Source organism: Barbatula barbatula (genome assembly GCF_947034865.1).
Source record: "Barbatula barbatula genome assembly, chromosome: 12".
Classification (NCBI taxonomy): Eukaryota; Metazoa; Chordata; class Actinopteri; order Cypriniformes; family Nemacheilidae; genus Barbatula; species Barbatula barbatula.
Window position 1 is genome coordinate 10383712 of NC_136775.1, and position 25499 is coordinate 10409210.

Consider the following 25499-nt stretch of genomic DNA (forward strand, 5'->3'; position numbering starts at 1 on the left):
AGTGACGGCGTGTGCGACCCAGCGCTACAACTCTCCTCGGATACAGCACTCCCGTTGCTGACCTCCATAACAGACAAGAGCTGCTCAGGGCCTTGAAGCCCTCAGTGTGGTTCGAGTAGAGGCGCAATGCGCTTACTGGACACCCCACGTACAGGTTGGGTCTTTCTCCCGGTGTGGGAGCGCCTGCAAGTTCACCACCTAGTCCCAAAGGGGGGCGGCGGAACTTTGGGCACGTAAGTCGGCCGGGGTCTCAGGATCACGTGAGAGTCACCGGGCCTGAAATTTGGCAATCGGTGGACACGGAATGCTTGCAGGTGCCTCACCCTCTGGATGGACTCGAGCCCCAGCAGGAGAGCCAACCCCCCTCGCAGAACGAGGAAGGGGCTCTCGGCAGGGCCCGAAAAAAGGGGACCCAAAGGTCCACCTTAAGGTCCCAAGAGGGTACGGGGCGCGGACGAGGCCTTAGCCCCTCGCGCCCTAGAGGAACCTAATAATCAGGTCATGCCGCCCCAGAGGCTCACCAGCAACTGGTACGTGATAACCGCGACAGCGGGTACCCACGTTCCAATGTGGAAGGGGAGATTACTCCCCAGCCTCTCCTGCAATAGGACAGCACGTTCCTGAGCGAGCAATTCCGCGGGTCTTCTCCTCGAGAAGAGCACCAGGACGAGAAGGGGCGCCACTTAAAGGCATCCAGCCTTGTGGGCATGGCCCTTGCCTGAGTGACAGTCTCCACCACTGAGGGGGGTAGGTCATCCAGGAACTCCTCGTCCCATCCAGGAGCCAGACCCAGAGGTCCGGCTCGAACGCCACAACGTGTCCATCCCCTGCGAGTAGGCCCTTCGCCAGGGGATTTGGCCAGGGGGAGTTGTCGTCAGGAGTATTAGCTCCGAGGACCAAGTGTAGTTGGGCCCGTAAGGCGCAACTAGCAGCACTTGATACTCCCTTCCCAGACCTTGCACAGGACCTGCGCAATGAAGCTCACTGGGGGGAAGCGTAGTTCCGCTTGTCCCGCGGCCAGCTGCGCGCTAGGGCCTCCGTGTCGAGGGGGGAGCCTCGACCAGGGAGTGCCCAGCGGCACTGGGGGGTGTTCAGGGAGGCAACAGGTCCACCTGTGCCCGCCCAAACCACACCCAAGCCGGCCGCAGTGGTGGAGTCGTCACTTCGCACGAGGTGTCAACTGACGAGAGAGCGCTTGGCTGTCTGGTTCAGGACACCCGGTGGCGTGTGACCTGCAGGGGCCTTGCCACCTGCTGTCTCCACCAGGGGTGGAGTCGTCACTTCCCACGAGGCGTCAACTGACGAGAGAGCGCTTGGCTGTCTGGTTCAGGACATCCGGTGGTCATGTGACCTGCAGGGGCTTTGCCACCTGCTGTCTCCACTGGAGGCTGCGCGCTAGGGCCTCCGTGTCGAGGGGGTCCTCGTCCAAGGAATGCCCAGCGGTACTGGGTGGTGTTCAGGGAGGCGACAGGTCCCCCTGTGCCCGCCCAAACCACACCCAGGCCAGCCCGCAGGGGTGGAGTCATCACTTCCCACGGGGTGTCAACTGACGAGAGAGCGCTTGGCTGTCTGGTTCAGGACGCCCGGTGGGCATGTGACCTGCAGGGGCTTTGCCACCTGCTGTCTCCACGGGAGGAGGCGTTTTGGGCGAGTTGCGATGACTGCAGCGAGCGAGTGCCACCCTGAGGTTTAGTACGCTACGCCGGTCGTGCTGTCCGGGCCAGTATGCTGGCTCTGCACGAGAGGCCGGAGCCTCATCAGTGCAAGCAGGACAGCTAGCAACTTGAAGGCAGTGATCTGCCAACGCAGGCGGGGGCCCGTCCAGCGACCCGACACTGCGCGCCCATTGCACACCGCACCCGCACCCCGTAGGGAGGCGTCTGTCGTTCCACGACCGGCCTCAAGACCTGCTCGGGGTTAGGATGCGATGGCAGCAGGTGTAATGACGATACGCCTACTGCCGGTGCGCCACGCTCTCCAGGGAACTCATCTCTGTAGTCAGTGCTGTCGCGGTCCCATGTGCGTCAACCCGAGGGGGACAGGCCACCCCCGAGGACACCATGCCCAGGAGCCTCTGAAACTGATTTCAGGGGACCGCTGGCTGCTGCCTGAAAGTTCAAGCAGCTCAGCACTGACTGTGCGTGCTCGTGAGCGAGCACGCCGTCATGGAGACAGTGTTGAGTTCTCTACCAGGAAAAGGGGGAGCTCCGCGCCAGGGAGAGCTGCTCTCTTTTTCCCGGCTGACCCGTTTACTGACATGCCAGCCCCTCGACAGTGCCGAGGGAACTGTACATGAGAGTATGCGGTCAGTTGTCATGAACCACTCCTGGCGTCTGACAGACACCAGGACGCGCTTCTGCGCCTCCCGAACGGCACCCTTGCAAGGTGCTGCTCAAGGTATGCAGCGACCCCTGGTTTTGGGGATGATGAAGTGCGGCTGTCGAAGCCACTGGACATCTCGGCCGAGGGGACGGTTCGATCGCCTTCGCCAGAGGGGTGGCAGCCCCGGCCTGGAGCACAGGAACATCCCTGCCTCTGCTGAGGTAAGAGGATGCCTGAAGTCCGGCGGAGGTCTGGCGAGCTGGATCGAATGCCGAGACGGACCACACTCCCAGCCACCGTGATGGTTTGAAATGCTAACCAAGCACCCAGAGACCTCACAGGGGGGGCTGCGATCTACTTCATCAACCCGCGGGGGTTGGTTCAATGACTAGCAGTGCTGTTCTCCCCGGGGGGAACGGCTCCGCTAAATCACCTGCCAGGCGATGGCGCAGCTCGACGCACCGTCGAAGCGAGAGTGCTGAGGGCTGCTTTATACTCGTCATTGCGTGCCGCCACGACGCAACGTCGAGTTGCCGAACACCATCTTTCAGAGGGTGAGAGCGGCTGCAAGTGGGACCCAGAGAGAGACCTCTCCTTGTGAGAAGGCGGGCACTAGGCCCCCGAAGGGGCCCAGAAGGTGTTTGGGACGCGGCAGGGACCGCCCCAGTCCGACCATCCAGCAACCCAGGCTGGGTCGGGCCCGATGGTTCAATCTCTCTAGGTGGTCCTTCTCTTGACGTCCTCCTCCGGGGGGCCACCTGCGGGGGCACCAGAACCGGAGTCGACGCTGGAGAAGGCCAGGGCTGCTGGGGGCAGACCACGTGCGAGACCTCGACGGCCGAAAGGCGGCCGGGTCACAGCAGGCCGGTCTGTTTCTACACTGTCAAAAGGCTGCTGGAGCAGTCCTTGACAGCGCCACCAATCAGCCGACCTTGCGAGAGGGGAGTCGGGAAAGTGGCCTTTCTCGACATCGCCCCCCTACGCAAGATTGGGTCCGAGGCATCTTTCCGGGCCACTGATGTGGACATCGTCCGACCCAGCCTGCGCTGCCACCGCGGTCCCCGGAGGGCCAGTCGGCGGCGGCACTACTTGGGTCGGTCTTACCCCGTGGGGCTCTCTTTAGCGCCCTGGCCTGCAGGAAGGCCATGCGTAAGAGTGGAGGCAGCTTGGTCCACGGCACTGCCAGCCTCAACACCAGAGATGTTGAGACCTTACATGCCCTGGACGGTGAGTCTAGGTCAAGCCCCCCAGGTGGCCGCCGTCTGCGGATACCCGCGACTGCATGCTCCACCCAGGGTGCATTGACATAGTCCCTAGCTGCCTCCCCGCCCCGAGGGAAGAGAGGGCGATAGAGTCAGCTAGACGGAAGCGCGCCGAAAGGGACGCTCCAGGTCTTACTGAACTCCTTATGCAGCTCGGTAAAACTTGGCACTTGAGCCGGGCCCAATGTGCGAGTACCCAGCCGCGAGCACCAGGGCTGCACCGCAACCCGACGCTCACGGCGGTCCGAGCGAGCATGGCTGACATCTTGACGTCTGCTCTCACCTGTGCTCGACCTCCCGAGGGAGGGAGCTTCAGGGAATCGCCAGAGTCTGATGCCAGCAGGTCGCGCTCCGATGTTGCAAGAGACACCTCATCTCCACGGCTCGTGTCCGAGCGCGTGGCTGAGGAATAAGATGGCTTAGGACCATCCTTGGGGACCTGCTAAACAAGCGAGACGGGGCGCGAGCGGTCCGCGAGCCGACCGGCTGACGGATTAACGCTCACGATAATCCCCACATCACCCTCGCTGCTCGCCGCCGCTGACGGCAGGGCCGTAGCCGCTGCGGTCACAGAACGGGAAGCAAACGAGGTGGTGGCTTGCTCTTGACAGAACGTAGCCAACGTGACGCAACGTCTGAATAGCCGTCCGCCCGCAGTGACGCAACGTCTGACTAGCCATCCGCGCGCAGTGACGCAACGTCTGAATAGCCATCCGCGCGCCGTGCGGGCAGGACGAATCCACGAGGCTGCCACAGTGATCGGACCCCCGAACACTTGCGGCAACCACCGTGTCCGTCCCCGTCCTCGATGAGTGTACTGCACCCAAGAGATCAGCGGGCAATGCCACGCTGAGGAAATTGCTCTTTTAGAAAAATACCTCAGGAACTGCCAGGACGCCCAGGGGAATCTCCGCTGCACCGCGTCGTAGAAATCGGCAATTCGAAGAATGTCATCAGATGCGAAGGCTCCGAAGAACAAAAGGTGAATGAATGAGCACGCCGGCTCCCCTTTATACCCGGATATCCGGGGGCGGAGCCCGGCATGCAAATTTCATTCGCCAATTTCATTGGCCTTTTCAAAATAGTCAGAGACGATTGGTTCTCAAGGGCGAACCCCATCTGTCGGCTTCGACACAACGTCGAGAGACCGACAGAAAGGGAACGACCGTGAGACAATATCAAGCTTCCTATTCTTTAAGAAATGAAACACTGCCATCTAGTGGCAATGAAAGGTTGGCATGCTCCCCATGTAAAACTAAAGTGGGATACTGTGTGCCTAAATAAAATGCATCAGACAGGTCAAACAAATAACTAACCAAAAATGTGAATATGTTTGTTCACAATTTTTTATTAAGTGTTATCAGGAAATTGCTATCCAAACATGTTTTATTAACTGTGATGAATTTCCCAAAGGAGATTTGTAATGCACAAAAGCCCTACAACACACAGATCACGGATCTGATCTCTCCATCATACAAAATATTGAAACAAAATAAAAATATGGTAAAGAAATATGACCTTATAATTAATCATCTCAAAACATTTTATTGGTTTAGCAAAAAGTGTTTAATACTTTAACCACAGCATTTATATCGTATTCATGATTCCTTAATTGTTATTATACATGCACAAAAGCTATAAGGCTGTGAACTTTTTTCGTTCGTTTTAGTAAATGGCAGACAATTGTGTTACCACTGTTTTCTGTAAAAACATCACACAAATCTCCATGCCAGCTGGTAAACACTGTTGGTATATATATCTTGACTACAATTCCTCGTTTTTATGTCATGCAGGCCATTTACTAAACTGAGTTTGAGCTGTAACTGCAATTCATGATTACACGTAACGCAATACTATTGGAACGCAATACTGGCAATCTCAATCGATTGACGTGAGAGGCGACGAAAACGACCAAAGAGAGGGGAGGCACAATGTGTGAAATCGGTATACGACGGTCTATTACATCACACAAATGTATGACATTGCATCATTTAGGAATCAATATGCAAAGCAAAATCAGGATTGCGTTCATATTGGCAATGAGCCAGGTGTCCGTACCGAACAGCATCACTATCGGTTACAAATCTCACCATAAGCAGATTGGTTTAGCCCTATCCATTACCGGCTATATCGCATCAGTACCCCCTCCCCCGCGGACCAAACGAAACGCTTTATCATGGACGCGATTTAATTAGCTTTATTTTATTTAATATCAGTCTAAGCATCCGTATTGGAATGCGACTGGTAAACTGGAACCGTGTGCAATAACCCTTATCGCATCGGCAGGTCCCTCACGTTCAGTCATGTTTCTTCTGCACCCGCTGCTGCAGATATGTGTGCTGCTGGATCCGACACTGTGGCTGTCCGTCTCTGCTAGCCCTACCGACGACAACGTACTGCGAGCTGGACACGGCGATCACGGAGAGCCGGGGCACGAAGAAACCCATAAAGAATCGTACAGCACGTTCGCCTCAGAATTCCTCGAGTCTAGATATCTCTCGGATGAAGGTACGAGGGGAAATGAGGGAAGTCATTCATGTAGACGAACGCTGTTTGTGTTCTGTTTTTTTTCACGATATAAGGTGATTCTTCTTTCACAGGCCTGATTATTAGGCTAACATATATTTTTTATATTATCTATTTGTTTAGAAAAACAAATTTCTTTTCTAGCGCATTGCATTAAATCAGCACCTTGGTCAGCACCCCGAGAGCTCGAGAGCTTTGTTACCCCAGACCTCCCCAAACCCTTTTATTCGTTATTTTACTAGTGCTACACTCAGCTGAAAGAGGTATGCTGTATGTATACTGTAAATAAAGACTTTGATATGTGAAAAATACAGTACAGGTATGGAATATAAATATTAGGCCTACCGCATGTTTATTGCAAAACAGTACAATACACACCGTTCATAATACAATACAATTAAACACAAACTGCAATCTGTGAGTGCAGTTTTATCCAATGCTCAGTTAAGTTAAATTGTTTATTCAAAATACAATTTTTAATAAAAAAGTTTAAAACAATAGACCTTTAAAGGTCAATTTAAATTCTAACTAATAGCATTTATTTACTTTTTCAATGGTTTTACAGTGATAAGGCTTGGTCTGTCTAAAAATGGAAATGTGATGTATGTATGTTAAGCCTATCATAGATGTAAATCTAGACATTTTTTTTGGATGATTTGCAAATTGTGCAGTTGTCTTCTATTTAACAGATCAAAATAGAAATTTAAATCTTTACAGTAGGTGTCTTATTCTACAGTGTTTCTGGAGCTTAAACATACCTAAAAGCTGTATAGTTTGGTTCCTCTAAATGTGTTTGCTAGACAACTTGGTCAGCTGTTGGAAAGACCCTGACATGTTTTGAATGGTTCAGGCGCCTCTCTGAGGAGCAGCTGAAAACTGTTGTCCCATGTCTCGTAGGTTACCCATTCCCAACCGCACCCCCCGTGGACCCATTTGCTCGCATCAAAGTTAGCGACTGTGGAATAACCAAAGGATGTATCAGGTAAAGGTTAAAATTCGTCTTTGAATTATAAACGACTGTTGAAAGCATTTTGTTGTAATGGTGCAGTATCAAACGGCTCGCACTTAACTGTTGTTCACACTCAAGTGTTAATAATGTCAATCAAACCTGTCAAGCTGATGCTGTGCAATGGAAAATGTTGCAGGACAAACAAGCACAGCATAAAATATCTTATTATTATTCATCAGCCTTGCTGCAGTTTTGTTATTCTTTATTCTGTGTGCCTCACTTGTTTGTTTGTTTGTTTGTTTGTCTCTCCCTCATTCGTATTGTTGATGTAGATACGGAAAACCAGGCTGTGATGCAGAAACCTGCGACTATTTCCTGAGTTACCGGCGCATTGGGACGGACGTGGAATTTGAGATGAGTGCGGACACTGATGGCTGGGTTGCTGTTGGTTTTTCCTCGGACAAAAAAATGGTAAAGAGAGAAAGAGTGAATATATTGTGTGTTCTTTACATATTTACCAGATAACAAATGCACAATAATATCCTCGTTGTAGGGTGGTGATGATGTCATGGGTTGTGTTCACGATGATAATGGACGTGTACGGATCCATCATTTCTATAATGTGGGCCAGTGGGCCAAAGAGATCAAGCGCAACCCTGCACGGGACGAGGAGGGCATCTTTGAAAACAACCGCGTCATGTGTCGATTCAAACGTCCTCTTCATGTTGCGCGAGAGGAAACACTGGTTGACCTGCATCTTAGTTGGTACTATCTGTTTGCCTGGGGACCTGCCATACAAGGTGTGTACATGTGTGTTACCTGTGGGTGCAAAGCATGTGAATATAGCTCTGTTTCTAAAACCTATTGGGATGCATTGCTCCCTACATAGGTGATTGTCTTCTTTGGGAAGATTATTACACCCATAGAACTTCATAATTTTCCAAGCTTGTCACAATGCATATTGTGCAATGATATTTGTGATTCTACTTACTACTAAATATGTCCAGAAAGGGTGTCTTAAAGGTCCAGTGTATGAAATTTTGCGACATACAGGTGAGGTTACGAATTGCAACCAACTGCTCACTCCATCCCTTCCACCTTCCTTTCGAAGCACTATGGTGACTGACACAGAACTAAGATGTTTTCCAATTTTTGCTTCTTTGCCGAAGGACATTACATATTTACGAAATGCGCTTTGTAGAGCAGTTTGTACGTTTAGTGCTACTGTAGAAACAACAAGGTGAATTACACACTGGACCTTTAAAAAAAGTATTATAAATACGACTTATATAGAATATAAAAAGTGTTTATAGTTAAATTCACACTTTTAATAGAGGTCTTTTTCTATTTTCTCTTTTCACCGTCTCAGGTTCCATCACAAGGCATGACATTGACTCACCACCGGTATCAGATCGCATGATTAGCATCTATAAATACGAGGACATTTTCATGCCTGCAACGGCCTATCAGACATTCTCCTCCCCATTTTGCCTCCTCCTCATCGTTGCTCTTACCTTCTATCTGCTCATGGGAACACCATAACAACCAGTAATGTCATCGAGAAAATGATCACAACTGTGGAGCCACTAATAGCACAACGGAGTGCCAACTTTATCAGTATTAGAAACAGGGAGCAATAAACAAGAAAACTATGAGCATTGAGATTTTAGAACATTGTTATATACGCTACAATCGATTTTGGGCTATAGATTGATATTTAGTCATTTACGGTAATGTTATATATGTTGATTCTAATTCAGAAGAGAGCAAGAATCAGGTGTATACTTTAATACATTTTTTAAGAATTGAGAAATCCCTGAATGGTATGTTATGCCGTGGTAGACTCTGCTGCTTACAGTAAAATAATCTGAGCCAAACTACAGTTAATATTCCGTATGCTTACAATGGCACACATCATGACACACTATAACCCACTACAGAGAGATGACCTGCTATTTAACGTTGATATATTAGAAATACGTTACTAAATCTCAGTAGAAGTGCTCTGCTGTTTGTCTGTTGTAGCCTATTTTCCAGTATTATATAGTATATAATTGTTCTCATTACTGTAACGTTAAGGCTGTGAAATTCTGAACATTTCTGATTATTAATGCCTGTGACTCTTGAGATTATAACCAACCTGCAGCTCAACAGCACAAAAACGCACATAGTTTACCATAAAACACCACGGCCTTCCATTTAGAGTGTATTTATCACCATTGCCAGCTCAGTATTCAATGATGCATGCCAGCAGACCAGCCTAATATGAGCCAAGACGTTTTAGACCAGTGTTTCCTTCCACTTTATAGAACATCAGTGCAGGAGTCACCTGATCTGCATACCAAGGAACGAAATACTTTCTTTAACAAGGACTTCATACCCTTGCAGAACTCCGACATTAAAAGGATCTAACACCATTTAGTTTCTTATATAATCCTTCGCACTCTGAAATGCATACAGTAGTTTTACAGACACAAGAAAGTAATTCCTTTTGATGTATGCAGGCCAGAGATAATCATGTAATATTCTTTGTGAATGCAGACATTGTAACCACAAGAAAAATGTTTGTAAAGCCGTTAATTATATATATTTTTTATTATGGAAGTATTAGAGGTTATGCATTAATGAGGGTGCATAGTGAAAAGTGAGCCAATTTTTAAAAAAATGAAATAAGCTATTGCTACATTAACAGCTTATAAACATGAGTATGTGAAATCTTACCCAAATTGGGAGCAAAGATGCCTTTGTTGTATAATTCTAAATGGTGGTCCTGAACACCAAAACCCCCTTGAAATCCCTGGAAATTAACCATGGTTTTATTAGAGTAAAAGTTTAGAAAAGACATGCTTTTATAAGTGAAACCGGAGACCATGGTTCATTTTCACACTGCAGTTTGTAATAAAGCTGAGTAAAATATGAAAAAAGTCTCACTGGGAATCTTTGTTGAAATAAAAAAGTTCTTTGTCGTCACACAAACCAATATTAGAAAAAAGGTAACCTTTTGCTAACTTTTTGTAAGGAAAAAGGTTTTGCTGAGTTATTGTCAACGTCTTGATAAACCCAAGCACATGCCTTTTATATAACGTTTGTGATTAATGTATGGTTTTCACAAAATGTAGGCTACATTTTTGAAGAACACTCTTTGTTTTATTATTATTTTTATTTTTTAAATATATTAAGTATATTAATGTGAATTTAATGTCTACGTATAAGATTATATAATATATGTTCTTTGATTATTGTTATTCTATTTTCTTTACAATAACCCTTCTTCTTCGTTTGTTGTAAAAAAATACATTTCCTTCAATGGTAGGCACACAAAAGCTGTCCCTCCTCCTACATTTTTTATTGACAGTAATATAGATAAACAAACCCTAGGGGGGTTTACAAAAAGATATGAAAGAAATTACAACGGTGCAAAGTTTTTAGTGCTTTTTGTTTGTTCCATTTCTTCAAATTAATTATATAAATACAATTGTTAGTATGGTAAATTCTTTGATGATTCTCCAAAACACCAAAAAGTATATTTTTCCAAAATTTCCATCAACATTCTTAATAATAAAACCATAAACATTTTCACAAAAAGGTTTCACAAATGGACAGTACAAGTATGAACCACAGTTTCTATGCAATTATTTCAAAAAGTGCAAATCTTATCTATATGTTTTTTTCATAAGGAAAAAGTTTTGTGGGGTAGATTCCACGTATAAGTATAAATTAAACTTCCTTAATTTTGTTTGTGATTAAATATTGATTGGGAAGTAACCAAACCTTTAATACAATCTATGAACCAGTTCATATATGAATGAACAAAGAGCAAAGATACAATGTTTTTTGTATATAAATTGTATCTATTTTTAGAGTTAGAAGACAGACAGTTCCCACCTACATAGGCATTGATACCATTAGGCAGGGACCACAGTTGAGTGTTATTTCTTTGTTGGTGTCCAAATAAAGTGCAAATTTGAGGAGATATAGCATCAAAAACTCTGACATAATCCGTTGGTGTTAAAGGCATTTTATAAACCCCCCAAAATTAATAAAAAGTGAAAGGGAAACCATTTGAGTTAAATAACTGATCTACCAGAATGAAGCGGTTCTTCAACCAATAATCAAGAAAAAGAGATTTAGCCCTTCTGCCTACATTTCCCAGACTACTTCCTACATATTACGTCACATTTAGCCAAGTCCGCAGTTCCATAATATGCGATGGTGTGTATCCTCCGGATTTAAGCGGAGCGAACATGGCAGACACAGAGGACCCGGTTCCAGGCGCGACAACCGAATCGGACACCCCGCGCACAGCCCGGCCACACTACGTCTCCTTCAGCGAGACGGTCCAGCCAGCGGTCGGCATGGTTAGCCAACTACTGAGCCACCCGTCGTCCCTGAAGTTTGACAAAAACATCAAACAGGCCTTCTACAACACGGGAGCGATGATCTTCGTGGCGATCTGTTGCGGGGCTGCCGTGTTGGTGTACTTCATCCTGGAGGCTTTCTTGCGACCGCTGCTGTGGGCGGTTCTTTGCGGCACTTTCCTGCACCCGTTCAAGTACTCGCTCGCCCGACTGGGCCGCTCTTGGCTCAGCGGTCTGCAAGAGAGCGGCACGCCCATAGTTGTTGGGACCCTGCTGGTGCCAGTGTGGTGCGTGAACTACGGGGCGGAGGCGATGGGAGCACTGGTTTTAAATCGGTTGAACGTGCTGCTGGCTATTGGTGCTGGTGGACCGCTGCTTTATTTCTTATATCTGTTTTGGAGCGTTATCGGCATGCAGGTCATCCTCAGCCATGTGTGTGACATCATCTGTTTCGGCCTGGATTGCTTTAACGCTGTGTGGGTGAGTAGAGACACGTGAATGGGACAGAGGAACTCCTGTCGGACAGTGAGAAGGAGGAAGTGGTCGTGGGGTGTGTCACACTGTACACTGCAGCCTACTATCTCCATTAGATATTAAGATATCTGACAGCTTGAGTAACAGGACCATTTAAACCTTTACAAAATCCCCATTTGCTGTGTTTTACTCCAGTAGGATAGAATTGTGTCGTTTCCCATGCATTCACTATTATAACATCCAACCAATAAACCCAACACCTTACCAGTAGAGACCATTAAAACCCATAAAATTTAAAATCCCATTATAACCATTATTATCATTTTTGAGGTGATTTCCATTATCTTTTGCATCTGATGAGAAGTGTAATATATTGTTTTACTAACATTATTATGCGACTGGGTTTGTTGGGTTTATAAACATTCGGAACATGTTGGATAGTGTAGGAATTGGAGCACGAACTCCCTGATCTAAAAATATGTCCCTAAGGTTACACAGCCAGTATGATGGTCCCTTAAAGCATTTAATTCTTATAAAGGTTACAGGACCTCTGCATGACTATGTTTTCACCCGACCTTGTTTTGAATGGTGCATGCTTCTTAACTTGACCTCACTGTGATGTCTACTTTAACTCCAGTAGAGCCTTTTGATCGCTTTATGCTGGAAACTTTGTTACATTATGGTACATTTTTGCCTCAGAACTGGCCTGTTGATTTCTTCAGAATTCATGAAGGCTTGCATTGATACTCTCTTGACAGTGGTTAATCTATGGGGGGATAGTAACACACGGAGGATCTTTGTGATTATAAATAGATCAGTGACAAATGTTTGGTGAAGTGCCGTAGCTGATATATTCTCATTCTTTCGTAGGTTGGGACATTAGTAGTGGGTTACGTATTGGCTGTGGCATTTAAGTGGACGCCCGGTATGGAAGGTTTCCTGCGCACCATGTCTGTGCCCGTATGGACAACTCTTATATTTTACCTGGGTAAGACCGTCTTGTTTTGAAGGCGTGAATAATTCTGTTCGGACAATTTAAGTCTCTCTGGTGGAAGTGAAAACTACAGGGGAACACGCAAGTCATTAATTTATCTGCATCAACTGTGTCATACAGCCCAAGATCACATACTGTATAGCCTATAGAGGCTTATACATTTATAGCTTAGGTCAAGGTTCAGGGAAAATATGTTACAAATAAAGTATACAAATATATTATACAAGCTTTGTCATGTCTTAGAGAAAATAATCAAAGCTTAATTTAGATATTTAGATGCAATATTTGTCAAATATTAGTTAATACAACCTATGCAACTTCTATAGATAATGCACAATTGAATTTTGTATTGCGTGTGCACTGGTGTTCATTTTCATATTATTGTCCTGGTATTGACCTGCTTATCAATAAAGGATTCTATTAATCTCTTGCTTTCTCTTTTATCTGCAGTGTCTCTGACTGGGTCGTGGCGAGTGCCTGTGTTTGTGGTGGTGGTTTTACTGCTTATAGTGGGCATACAGGAGAAGCCTGCTGTACCAGGGAAAGGTAAAGTTTTTTTTAGCTCTCACAATATAAACTTCTGTTGATATCGTCAGGCTTGTAGACGCCTCCACATACCCCTTTGCCCTTCCCCATCCTCTGTTCTCTACGTACAGGTGAACTTCCAGGTCAAGTTCTGTCTTTTGCTGCTAATACAATCTACATGGCTATTTCCTGCAGTAATGTCAGCCATGCCGAGACCATACAGGAAGAGAAGAGCATGGAACAATCCAAAGGTGATACGAAAGGAAACAGAGCAGTCTGTTTGAAGTTAGAGGTCATATTGATGTTTGAAGTTACAATTTGGTCCAGACTCGGTTCTCCTTATGGAGAACTATCCGTGGAATTCTGTTAAAGGGATTAAAATATGAAGTAATTTGTTAAATGGGATTACTGCGCTCTTAATGGTAACTAAAAGTATTATTAAATTATCCCAAATATTTCATAATAAGCTAGAGGTTAAGGATTTACAGTTTTATGAATGGCAGGCATTCAGCCATTCTTCGGGAATCTGCATTTTCTTGCGGGTCTGATTATGAATGACTAACACAATCAAACATAATCTTTATTTACCAAAAAGAAGGGATTATACGATTATAGCTCAGACTTTTTGGTTTATGTGAGAGAATGTCATTAGTTAAGTGATTTCTTTCCTCACAGATTCAGCGTGTTCCTCTAAGGGGCTCTTCAGCGTTCCACCCACCCGCAGTCGCAGCAGGCTAGACTTCAGAGGTCTCCAGCCCAAGGAGAAAACTAGTGATATCTACTTTGTGCTTCTTGCATGGGCTATAATGTTGGTGCAGATCTGGCTCAATCTCTGGATTTTACAGTTACTGCCAATCCCTGTCGCTGGTAAACAGTGTGTGATAGATGATTTGTTTGTTATACTCATCTGACGGCAAGAATGTGAATGTTTCATGAAGAGTTTAACTATTGTGTTACAATTTCCAGTTTGGGTCCTGAAGAAGGTGATTGTTCATTTTGGGCTGAAGGATTTCACAGGACGGACTTTGGTGAAATGGTGGGCATTCCTTGAGAAGTTTGTGAAAGACAGACAGGGGGCTCTGCTACCCGGACCGATCAAAGGCCTAGCTCAGTTCTTGCTACGGGTGGACACTAAGGTAACACCTTATACAGACACGCTCGCACAAAACCACTCACGTCTGCTGGTAGTCGACACCACGTGTGCACATTTATTTTTGGTTGTGACTACGATGTGTGATTACAAAAAGGAACAGGAAGCAGTTGTGACTTGCTGCTAAATCGCTTTTACACTCACAGTTAGGGCAGGAAATTTTCATAAGTAACACAGAGGAAATGCTAAAGCTGGAATCTGGCTACTAGGTTTTATTCTTAATATGAATTGGAGAGTGCTATTGAAAATATTAACCTTTTCAGGATATAAACAGAATGCAATCTCCTGTGAGTTATGTTCAATTAAAGTGATAGTTCACCCAGAAATAACAATTATGTCGTTTTCTCACCTTCTTATGATTTCCAACCTGTATGATTTTCTGTCTTCTGCAGAAAACAAAAGAAGATATTCTGAAGAATGTTGGAAACCAAACAATGGCAAGCACGCTGGTTTGGTTACCAACTTTCTTCAAAATATCTTCTTTTGTGTTTTGTCTTCTTTTGGGTGAGTAAACAATGAAAGAAATTTTTGAACTATCCCTTTAAATATAATTTGTTTCCTTAAGAAATGTTTCAAATGCAATTGAATGTACTTCAAAGCTTTTTTATTTGATTAAGTTATGGTAGCATGGTATGTCACATACACTACCATTCAACAGTTTAGGATCACCTGACAGAAAAAGAATTTGATCTAAAGGCATTTGCATTATATATTTAGTTAAAGGACCAGTGTGTAATTTTTTGGAGGATCTGTTGACAGAAATGCAATATAATATACATAGCTGTCTTTCGAGGTGTATAAAGACCTCACAGAATGAAGCGTTATGTTTTTATTACCTTAGAAGGAGCTATTTATATCTAAATACACTGCGGGTCCACTTGGATGGAATGTTGTTGAATTGCCGCCATGTTGTTTCCACAGTAGCCCGGTTGCTCTACAGAGCGTTTCCTGAATACGTTATCTCTTTCGGCAAACAAGTAAATACGTGATGACGTCTTGATCCTCTCTCAGCCTCCGTAGTGCTTCGAAAAGTAGTGGAGTGATCGGTTGGTTGCAATTCACAAACTCATTGCTAGATGCCGCTAAAGAATTACACACAGCACCTTTAACTTTTTCTAATGAAAGTTATTTTTTAAAAAGATCATATGGACATTCAACATAGGTTTGATTTGTCTTGGAAAGAGTATTAAAAGTAAGTGTTCCTAAACTTCTGAATGGTATTGTACACTGTTTGATCTAAATTCATTTGCTGTTTGTTGACTTTTTGGTTTTGAGGTGTAATGTGAGCAAGTCACCATTCTTCTACATTGTGTTCACACTTTTATGGTGTTCATTTTTTGTGTTGTGTTTCCTACTTCCCCAGAAGTGCAGTTGTTGTAATGAGGGCAGATAAATATAGATTCAGGTTCTCATGTTTTGATCTGTTATAATATTTTTCACAATCAACAGAAAAAGCTCTTCTGTAGCTCAGTGGTTAGAGCATGACGTTAGCAACGCCAAGGTCATGCACATACTCAGAAACAAATGTATTGTATAATGCAATGTAAGTTACTTTGGATAAAAGCATCTGCCAAATATGTAAATTTAAATAACAATTTAGGAGCATAATCCCAGTCCATCCCTTCCCATGAGTCCTGGAGTTTTCCAGTCTAATCTTTTTGCGGTCCTCTTATTGCCTTGATACCATGTTAATGTTTCCTGCTTTCCTGCATTCTGGTTGTTTCTAATAACCGTTTGTCTCTCTGTCTTCCTCCTGAAAGCTGTGGCATTGGCTTAACAAGCAGGTAAATCAGTTGTGCTAACAAGCGTGAAAGAGAGACAAAAGAGTAAAGGGGAAGAGAGTGATAGGTTGACAACGTGTGCTCCCATCAGAAGCTTGGATTGATGCTTCCCTTTCTCTTTCACCCCTTCCATCTTTAAGTTTCCGCTGAGCTCACTGGCTTCTGGCTGTTTCTGCAGTGCTTTCTGTGTGTGAGATGCTCGTGCTGTGGAAGAGCGTGTGCCTCTGGTTGTGATTGATATGCTGACGGACTAACTGTCAGAAAAAATGCCAGAAGAAAATCCAGAAAGGCCAGGTACTCTTCCACAACACGTGGAAAAGAGATAGTGGGGATAGAGGGTTAAGTGGCTGAGCCCAAGTCTGCTTGTCTAACTGGGTATTTTAGGTGCCAGTTGTTTTTATGTTCTGTTCCAAAACTTAGTCCGCTGCCTTCTGCCTACTAAGGCAGCTGTCTTCTGTCAACCCTTATATAAAATAGATTTGGTTCAAATAAGGTAACATAATAGGCAGCATAGTAAAGAACTTAATATCTTTCGACTGTATCAGAAGTCTAACTGGGTCATAACAAGAACAAATGGTGGTGAAACTCATTCTCTGACAGTACCCTCACACGCACGCGCTCATAATGCGATCTTACATCCATTGCCAGAATTGATTTTTAGCTTTGCTTTGTACTTTTGGAGTAAAAAGTGTTGCTTTTTATTTAATCTTATCGTTTCTAATATTGAAAACTCTGCACTAATTCATCATACACATTAGCACATGTGGATGTGATGCTAGCAACACTAACTGGATGAGGGAACAGGATTAAAAATGCAAGAGCAGCCAACAGAAGCAAAGAGTGCACAGAGAAACTGAGTCCATCTGCCAACAAACTAAATATGCCCACCACTTTCTGTTTGCAAGCCTTCACTGTTTCCTGAATATAATCAGCTTTGGGGCATTGTTTTTATCAGTCTAATGTATCTAGAACATTATTAGTACAGTTAAGTAATAAGAAAATGTTCATGTCACCCTGATTTTGTCATAAGGCGCCGGAAGATATTTATTGTTATTTTATTGTTACACGGTATAAAAAAGAACATTGTTCCTTTATTTGTTTTACTGAAAGAGGTTTAACATTATACACAATTTCAGGACCTATAAGTGCATCCATGTTTCTTCAGTTTGGCAGAGGGAAGGAGGTTTCTGTGTCGACACACTTGCATAAATGATCAAATGTGTTGTATTGAAATTCACTTCTCTCTCTATCTTTCTTCTCTTTGCAGATGATCGTGTGGTTGGAGCGTTCTTTGGATAAGCTGATTAGTATTTTTATAATTTTTCTACTGGTGACTGGCACACTGCTCATGGCCCTGCTGCTCACTGCTATGGTATGGCCCTGCTGTCTTTGGGTTGATGTTTTCACAGGGTGGCGGACGTGATCCGTGTCTGATCCATGACTCTGCACATATCGTTTGTGTTCACAGGTCCATCATGAGAGCGTTCATATCGTAAAGGTCACCAGTAACCTGATCAATGAGACCGTTTCCAACCACCCCGAATGGGCCAAGTAAGTTGAAACTAAAATGCTTAACATTTTGGAAATGAATGTTGCAGAGGGTACTTATGTGTCAAAAATGTTGCACAATTGATATGTGTGTGTATTGTAGCTGGCTCCCTGAGGCCCAGGTTGTTCAGAAGGCAGTGAACTCTGCAGCCACTAATGTTTACCAGCATGGCAGAGAATGGATCACACTTAAGGTCAGAAGAAATTCAGAAAGTTTCAAGTGTGCTTTGAACAAAAGTACATGAACCGAAATTTAATGCATTTAACTTCTTTCGTGTACAGTATTTTGGTAAAACACAATAATGTAGTGGGCAATGATTTGGGATGACACCTAATATGATTGGATCATGTGTTGATAGCAATGATATTATTCGTTATTATCATTTTTCCAGACTTGCTTGCAGATGTCAGCAGAAAGTTACACTAAACATTTTTTCAAGTACAGATACTTGAAAATATTCTTGAGCGTAAAAATATTTAAGGACTGTCCACCTCTGATTCTAAGACCACAGAGCTTAGAATCACTAAATAATGATTTTGTTGTTTTTAAAACATTTCTGTGTATATTGCAGAAAATAAATAGGTGTTTATTATGTATGTTTATGTGTGTGGGCATTTATAGCTTCATAAAATATTAGGCGATAAAGTGAACAACACAGCTTTGATCGAGAAACAAGTTCTGGAGCTGTGGGATCGTCTCTACCAGTCCTGGATTGTAAAGGTAATAAATACATTTAATATAATAAATTATAAAAAAAAATCTGTAAAACTCTGTCTGCGTTTCTGTGATACCTTTATGTTGCTGATTTTTGTGTCGTAGAATGTAACTCACACCGGACGAAACCGTGGACACAAGCTGAATTTACACAGACAGAGCAGCTGGCTAGGGGACATCCTCGACTGGCAGGACATCGCCTCATTCGTTCAAGAGAATATAGAGATGCTGCTCTCGGTTAGTGAGTGTGTGCCTGTGTTAGCTGGGAAAGAGTCTCTCTGTCTGACTGATTAATGATTGATTAATATGCTGTCTTTGTGGTAGATATTGGAGTCTTTGTGGGTGGTCATGAGTCGAAATGTTGGCTTGCTGATATCAACGACAACCACGCTGCTTACTGTACTGTTTCACAGCGGAACCGCCCTGCTCAACTTTGCCCTCTCTCTGGTAATACACACACGGTCAAATCACAATCAGATGAGATGTTAAGTAGGTTTTATTTTAAATATTAATATATCTTTTGGGGGGGTTTGGGTACATAGGTGATTTTCCTGACCACACTGTTTTACCTTCTGAGCTCCAGTGGAGAATACTATAAACCTGTGAAGTGGGTCATCAGCCTCACACCTCTGTCCCAACCTGGACCGTCTTCAAATGTTATTGGCCAGTCTGTGGAGGAGGCCATCAGGTACACAAAGCCATGTGGAACCTTTTGAAATCATCTTTCGCTTTCGTCAGCGCTCGGCTCGACTGCTTACTGCTGATTGGCTACAAGGTTTTGGTACTCGGCCCGACTTTGTCTAAACAAGCGTAAGCGAGCGGACAAAAATATATGATGAAATAAATGATCATTTTACTTAAACACTTAGCCCACATATAAATAGTTTTAGGGTGGTCTGTTTTTTCAGAGCTGTGATTGGCCTTTAAAGTTTTGTTTGTTTTGTCCAATCAAATGCTCTATAAAAAATAATAGTCTCTAAAACATACACTTACAAAAAGCTGGATTATTTTTAAACCCAGCAACAATGGGTTGAAAAGAACCCAGCATTTTGTGTTTAAACAACTCAACACTGTTTAATTTACAACCCAACCGCTGGTTTTGTCCTTTTCATAACCCAGCATTTTCTAGTCTATTGTCCTTTAAAAAAATCTCTTTGATAGTTCTCCATATAAGCTTTAAAATTGCTTTCAATTGGAAATACAGGAATGAAAACAGATTTGATGTTTTTAAATGACTGCGAAACAAAATGCACTTTCCTGCTCATCATTGGTAAGAGCTGGTGTACATTATAATCGCCACAAGAGGGCGTGGCGGTACTGTTACATTTGTCTGTGATCTTTTTTTAAATGCACACAACATTTAACAAAGATTATGGTACGAACAACTGAAATGATCTGATAGTAATTTACTGTTTAAACATTTGGACTGCTATAATAAAGGTTTTAAAACAGATGGAGGTGATGCAGAAAAGCAGAGGGTAATGGAGTGATAGTGGAGCTTTTGAACATGGCACTTAAGGGTAGACTGCTCCAGGGGGACTGAGCCTGAAATTAGCATACTGTAATTAGCTTAGATAAAAAGCATCTGTTTGTTTCTATAAAGCGCAATCACACTCTTGTCTTCTAGACAAGGTCAGGAGATGAATCTGAGAGTGTGTGTCATTGTGAAGATTAAACGAAGAGAGCAATTCAGTAGCTCCTTTAACTGTGTGTGTGGAGCCTAAATGAACATCAATTTTTCATTAGAGGCATTTTCATGAGAGCTGTCAGAGAGCAGTTGATTCACACTGCCTTCTCTCAGCTATATTAGGCCAAATAATGGGGGTTTGGGGCGTCTATCTTTGTTGTTTGTGTAATCTTTTCTTCTCTGTTAGGGGTGTGTTTGATGCCTCTCTGAAGATGGCTGGATTCTATGGCCTTTACACTTGGCTTACGCACACAATATTTGGAATCAACATTGTGTTCATCCCCTCAGGTAAAGCTGAATTACACAGACAAAAAACAGACTGTTCAGTTCCTTTCTCACTTTTTATTTAACATGAATACATTAGGCAGACGCTTATTACGTGCAGTGCATTCAAAGTGTGCGTTTTATCATTTTATTCATTTATCTGGGTTTCTTGTGGGATTTCAACTCGTACAATAAAAATGCTGTTTGTTCAGCTTAAGCTGTATGTCATATTTTCTTTATTTCTCTCTCTGATAAATTATTTAACCTCGCATTGACTTTCTATCGGAGAGTTTAGTCGTTTTTTCAGTAGTACTTTTAACACATTTGGGAATGTGCATACTCATAAAGGTATGTTTTTTATCCACCTGTTCCGAAATAAGCTAAATTAAACAACCCATTTTAATTTGAAAACCATGAATGAGCAAATGCATGAATAACTGCTAGAGCTGAATATATTTAAAGGAACCTTGGATGTGCCAGAGATAACACACCATCTCCTCCACATCACATATCCACATTGCAACGTAATGCTTTCAGTATCTGTGAGATTCAGAGGAAAATCTGATTTCATTGTTTTTACTAGTCGGTGGAGAGCTTTTGACTGGACGATTATTAATGCCCAGCCCTGCTCTCTGTCTGTCTCTGCAGCGATGGCGGCTATCCTCGGTGCCGTGCCGTTTTTGGGGACGTACTGGGCGGCTCTACCTGCAGTGCTGGATTTGTGGTTGGCTCAGGGGGAGGGAGTCAAAGCTCTGCTGCTGCTTCTCTGCCATCTGCTGCCTACGTACTTTGTTGACACTGCCATATACTCTGATATATCGGGGTGTGTGTTGGTGCGATTTCTTAGGTTTTGTGCTTTCTGAATCTGTTTGATAACGTGAAAGAAACATCTGTTTTTGTGATCATGTGTGCAGAGGTGGACACCCATATCTGACAGGTCTCGCTGTAGCGGGTGGAGCGTACTATTTGGGTATAGAGGGGGCTATCATTGGGCCTATTCTGCTGTGTATCTTGGTGGTAGCGTCCAACATCTACAGCGCCATGTTGATGAGCCCTAGCAGCGCCCAGCAGACTCCGGTGCAGAGCAACTTCCCCGTACATCAGGGCCGGTAACACATACCATCTTTTTATTAAACTCATTTTTGCAAGATCAGCCACTTTGAACTCTTTTTCTTACTATCATCTTTCTCAGGTCATTCATAGAAACGCCAATGCAGCTGAAAAGATGTACCGAGTGAGATAAATCTGACCAGCATTTGTCTGAGGAATCCCATAGTGCACTGCAGGACTATGAAAAGGGGCTTACCCTGGTGACCAGCACTTCCTGTTCGGTCAAAAGTATCACCACATCCTCTGCTAATGTGGCTCATGTAGCACATGGCACCGCAGTATGATGCCCCCCAAAGTCGACCTATGTGCTACACTTAACGCATTTAGCACTGTGAGGCTTAATTTTATAAATTTGAGACCAAGCTTAGAAAGAGCTGCACGGCGTCGCTTGCACACTCCAATGCAACATTTAGTTAACACACCTGTGCTTTGTGTAGCACTGTACTAGTGAATTAATGCCAGTGCTATCTTCAGTTAGCACAATAATAATGTTACACGTTTACAATGCGCTTTGCTGTAATACTAGCTTATCAAACGCATTTTCAAACTTTGGTTCACATACTGTATATGGACCTGTTTATCTGGTTGTACGGATGATTCATCCCATATTGTGGATGTGTCTGGCACTGTTTATCATGTAAACGGATATGTTTGCATGAATGAAAGACTGAGTTAATGTCAGGTTTAATGTAGCTTTGCTTATGTTTAGCACACACTGTTCATTTTGACACCAAAGGCCTTAGTATAACAGACTTATACAGCCTGCAAAGTTTTGTTTGAATCTTTAACATTCACAGCTATCCTGTAATAGACCATAACACATCGGTTTTGGAGGTTTAGTTCTACTGAAATACAGTGTCTCTGGCAGGATTTAGCAACAGTTGCTTTTACAAATATCCAAATATTTGTTTATGAACAAAGTCTAAAGTTCATAGGCTAATTGTGCTAAACTGTAAAAAAAAACATTTTACTTACAAACTTTTTTCAAAATTTTAATGATATTATCAAATAGTCAATTGTGAAAAGGTTTGTTTATGCACACCTCCATATTTATGTCATGCAAATGCCTTTGTGTTATGTTTTTGTTTACCTCAAGCTTCTTTATTTTACTTTTCTCAGTTTCTATTGGTAAAGCATGGGTAGGAAGTACACTGTAATAATGATTATGTACTTACTGTACATCACATCCATACCAATGCATTTCTTTATCTGATTTGTTTTATTAACTTATATTTAATATGTCTTTATTTAGCCCAAAGATAAGTCTTATCAGGTCTGGTAACTTCCTATCTAAGGAGAGGTTTAAATATACTTTGTTATACTTGTTCAAGGTCATTCTTTTTGCATACGGTACTGTTTGCTTTATTTATGGTTAAGTGCTTAAAGATTAGAAAGACATATTTTTAAAACTTAACACCGACACCGAGCTGAAGACAGAATGACCAAATGCTGCTGGCGAAATAAAAGTGTCAAGAAGTGCAGTATAAAACAAAATATTTAACAATATTGCAATTATTTTCTTAACTTGACAAGGTTCTTTGTAACTAAATGCGTTTTTCAATTATGGGTGGAGGTGGATTCACATTATTTGAGGTTACCAATTGGTTTATGGCAAAAAAAGAGGAAGTGTGTAGTTTATACAGTAGTTAACTGCTGTGATGACTAGGTACAGTTTAGTCACAAGATTTAAATAACATTTTAATTTTGTAAAAGCTGTGAAATGCAGATATAGACTTCTTCCCTTTGTTGAGTGCTGTTGAACTATTAAATCAATAAATAAAACGGTTTATTCATCTTAGTCACACTGCCCTGTGGATGGGAAAACTGTATGTAAAATTTATTTGTGTTTCATCAGGCTCCTATGAAATTGGATTTTGCTACCCGCTGAATTTATTTAAGATATTGGAGAACTTCATTGCTGATCCTAATCCTCTAAAAGGCTTTATAGTCATGTTCATATAAAATATGTTTCAAATATCTTGATAAAACACTAACTCATAAATTCATTTACAATAGGAATTACAAATGTTTTGCTGAATCTGACTGTTTGAGTATCTGGGTAGTGGAAAGGTTAAGTGTTTATTTGCTGGGAAATAAATGTCAAACTGACAAATGCAGGTAAAACAGTCCGCTCTTATTCATAACATATCCAGTAGTATGGATTGTATCGATTTTTCTTTCCTTCTTGACACACAGACCTTGGGAGCAGTTATTAGAGAAAGATTTTGTTGCATGTAAAGTGACCTTTGACCCTACTAGTCCTCTGATAAGGGCACGTTCCCTGCTATTTCTCAACATTTTAGCAGAATGCTATACAGTACGTTGCAGGTCCGTCACGTGGGATCTCAGGTGAGATTGAAATCGATCGCTGTTCACCCACACTCAATTACACTGAACCTTTCTCTTGGGTGCGCTGTGAAAGAATGTGAGATGCTGCTGATTCTCCCTGTCTGGTATTTGTAAAGGTGCTGCTTTATCATCTGTTAAATAAGCAAGACGAACACAACAGCGTCTGGCATTACTTGAGTTTATGTATATTGTTTAAACATTTTTGAATTACTGTATTGATTCCTCTTAAACAAGCCTGTTTTTATGAAGCCTATTCTTAGATCTTAGATGTCATGGTCAACGGAAAATTTGCATATTGCGTGCATCTTATCATCCTGACATTTAATTAATAACAAACTGCACATTCAGTAAGGGAGGAATGAGGCAAAGAGGTCGTAGAATAGAATAGACACAGCAACTGACTGAAATATATATGTATATATATACTATAACGTACAAGACTACGTCTTCAGCGCTGTGTTAATCGGAATAGATCATAGGCAACCATTTGAACCAGACTACTTTGTAAGATGCCAACGGATCAGAATTTCTAATAAAAATACTGTCACTTTGGGAACAGTTCGTTCTACATCGTTCATCCCTCAGGCTTCTAGTCACTTTTTGTCATCCAACCTTTTGTTTTCTCTCTTTTAAGTGTAGTGATGTTAATAATCAGCAGACTTTAGGCTTAAAAACATCAAAGTATGCACTTCTATTAATTCAAATCTAAATGTAACTTTTATTTTCCAACCCAAAATGTGCACATTTATTTTCTGAGACTTCTAGCACTGCAAATTAACAACTTAAAACTTCTTCAACTTAAAAACTTTCTGGGGATGTAAATAAATAATAAATTGCGTCCTCCAGCAAAAGATGAAATATGAAAACAGACCAAGTATCTCTTAATGAGTTGGGCCAATGAAATATCTCCAGGCAACTTTTGGCAAATTAGATTTCATATGAGTGCTCTTTTCATTGCTGTAGTATTTTAATTAGAGGAAGGAACATCTTACTATTGCATGAAATGAGGCTATAAATATGTATTGTTTTAGGTTTTTTTATGGGCCAGGCCCCTTCAGTGTTTGCTAGAGTGGCCCTTAAACGGTATCAACAACAAATTTGGTTGACAGCAAAAACATCAAACAGAAAGTGAAGCTTAAGTTTCATTTTACATATTGCAACATGCATCTCGCTAGTTTATGAGATTTTTCATGGCAGCACCACCAAATTAAACAAGCCATATTGTAACAGATTATAAATTGTTGGCCAATGTCAACTTTGCTTGAATCTTGCACCCGGATACAGTATATTTATAAAGCCGTGGAAGTATAAAATTTTCATTCAATTAGCATTTCTATATTGTGTCCAGTCCAGTGTCTGTTAAATTTCAACAAAATCAAACCTCAGGAGTGACATTAAGTCATCAAACAGCATGACAAGACACATGAGAACCGAGTTTTTTTTTACATAAATACATTTTGCTCTTGTGTTGTTTAAAATTGAACA

The 25499-nt window shown here is 42.7% G+C and overlaps 2 protein-coding genes across 2 annotated transcripts; both read left to right on the forward strand.

The window, feature by feature from the left end:
• The first annotated feature begins 5732 nt into the window (after window positions 1–5732).
• Window positions 5733–9977, forward strand: frrs1l (ferric-chelate reductase 1-like). The gene is made up of 5 exons (XM_079470595.1): window positions 5733–6092; window positions 7008–7092; window positions 7392–7530; window positions 7613–7859; window positions 8429–9977. The coding sequence occupies exons 1-5, from the start codon at window positions 5888–5890 to the stop codon at window positions 8599–8601; spliced, it is 849 nt and encodes a 282-aa protein (XP_079326721.1). The 5' UTR covers window positions 5733–5887; the 3' UTR covers window positions 8602–9977.
• Window positions 9978–10392: 415 nt separating this feature from the next.
• On the forward strand, window positions 10393–23785 carry tmem245 (transmembrane protein 245). The gene is made up of 17 exons (XM_079469414.1): window positions 10393–11897; window positions 12762–12879; window positions 13336–13431; window positions 13542–13661; window positions 14086–14277; window positions 14377–14546; window positions 17609–17713; window positions 17810–17892; window positions 17993–18083; window positions 18512–18610; window positions 18710–18841; window positions 18929–19051; window positions 19147–19292; window positions 20479–20579; window positions 21204–21378; window positions 21470–21664; window positions 21748–23785. Exons 1-17 carry the CDS (start codon window positions 11304–11306, stop codon window positions 21791–21793), a joined length of 2586 nt encoding a protein of 861 aa, XP_079325540.1. The 5' UTR covers window positions 10393–11303; the 3' UTR covers window positions 21794–23785.
• Window positions 23786–25499: the final 1714 nt, after the last annotated feature.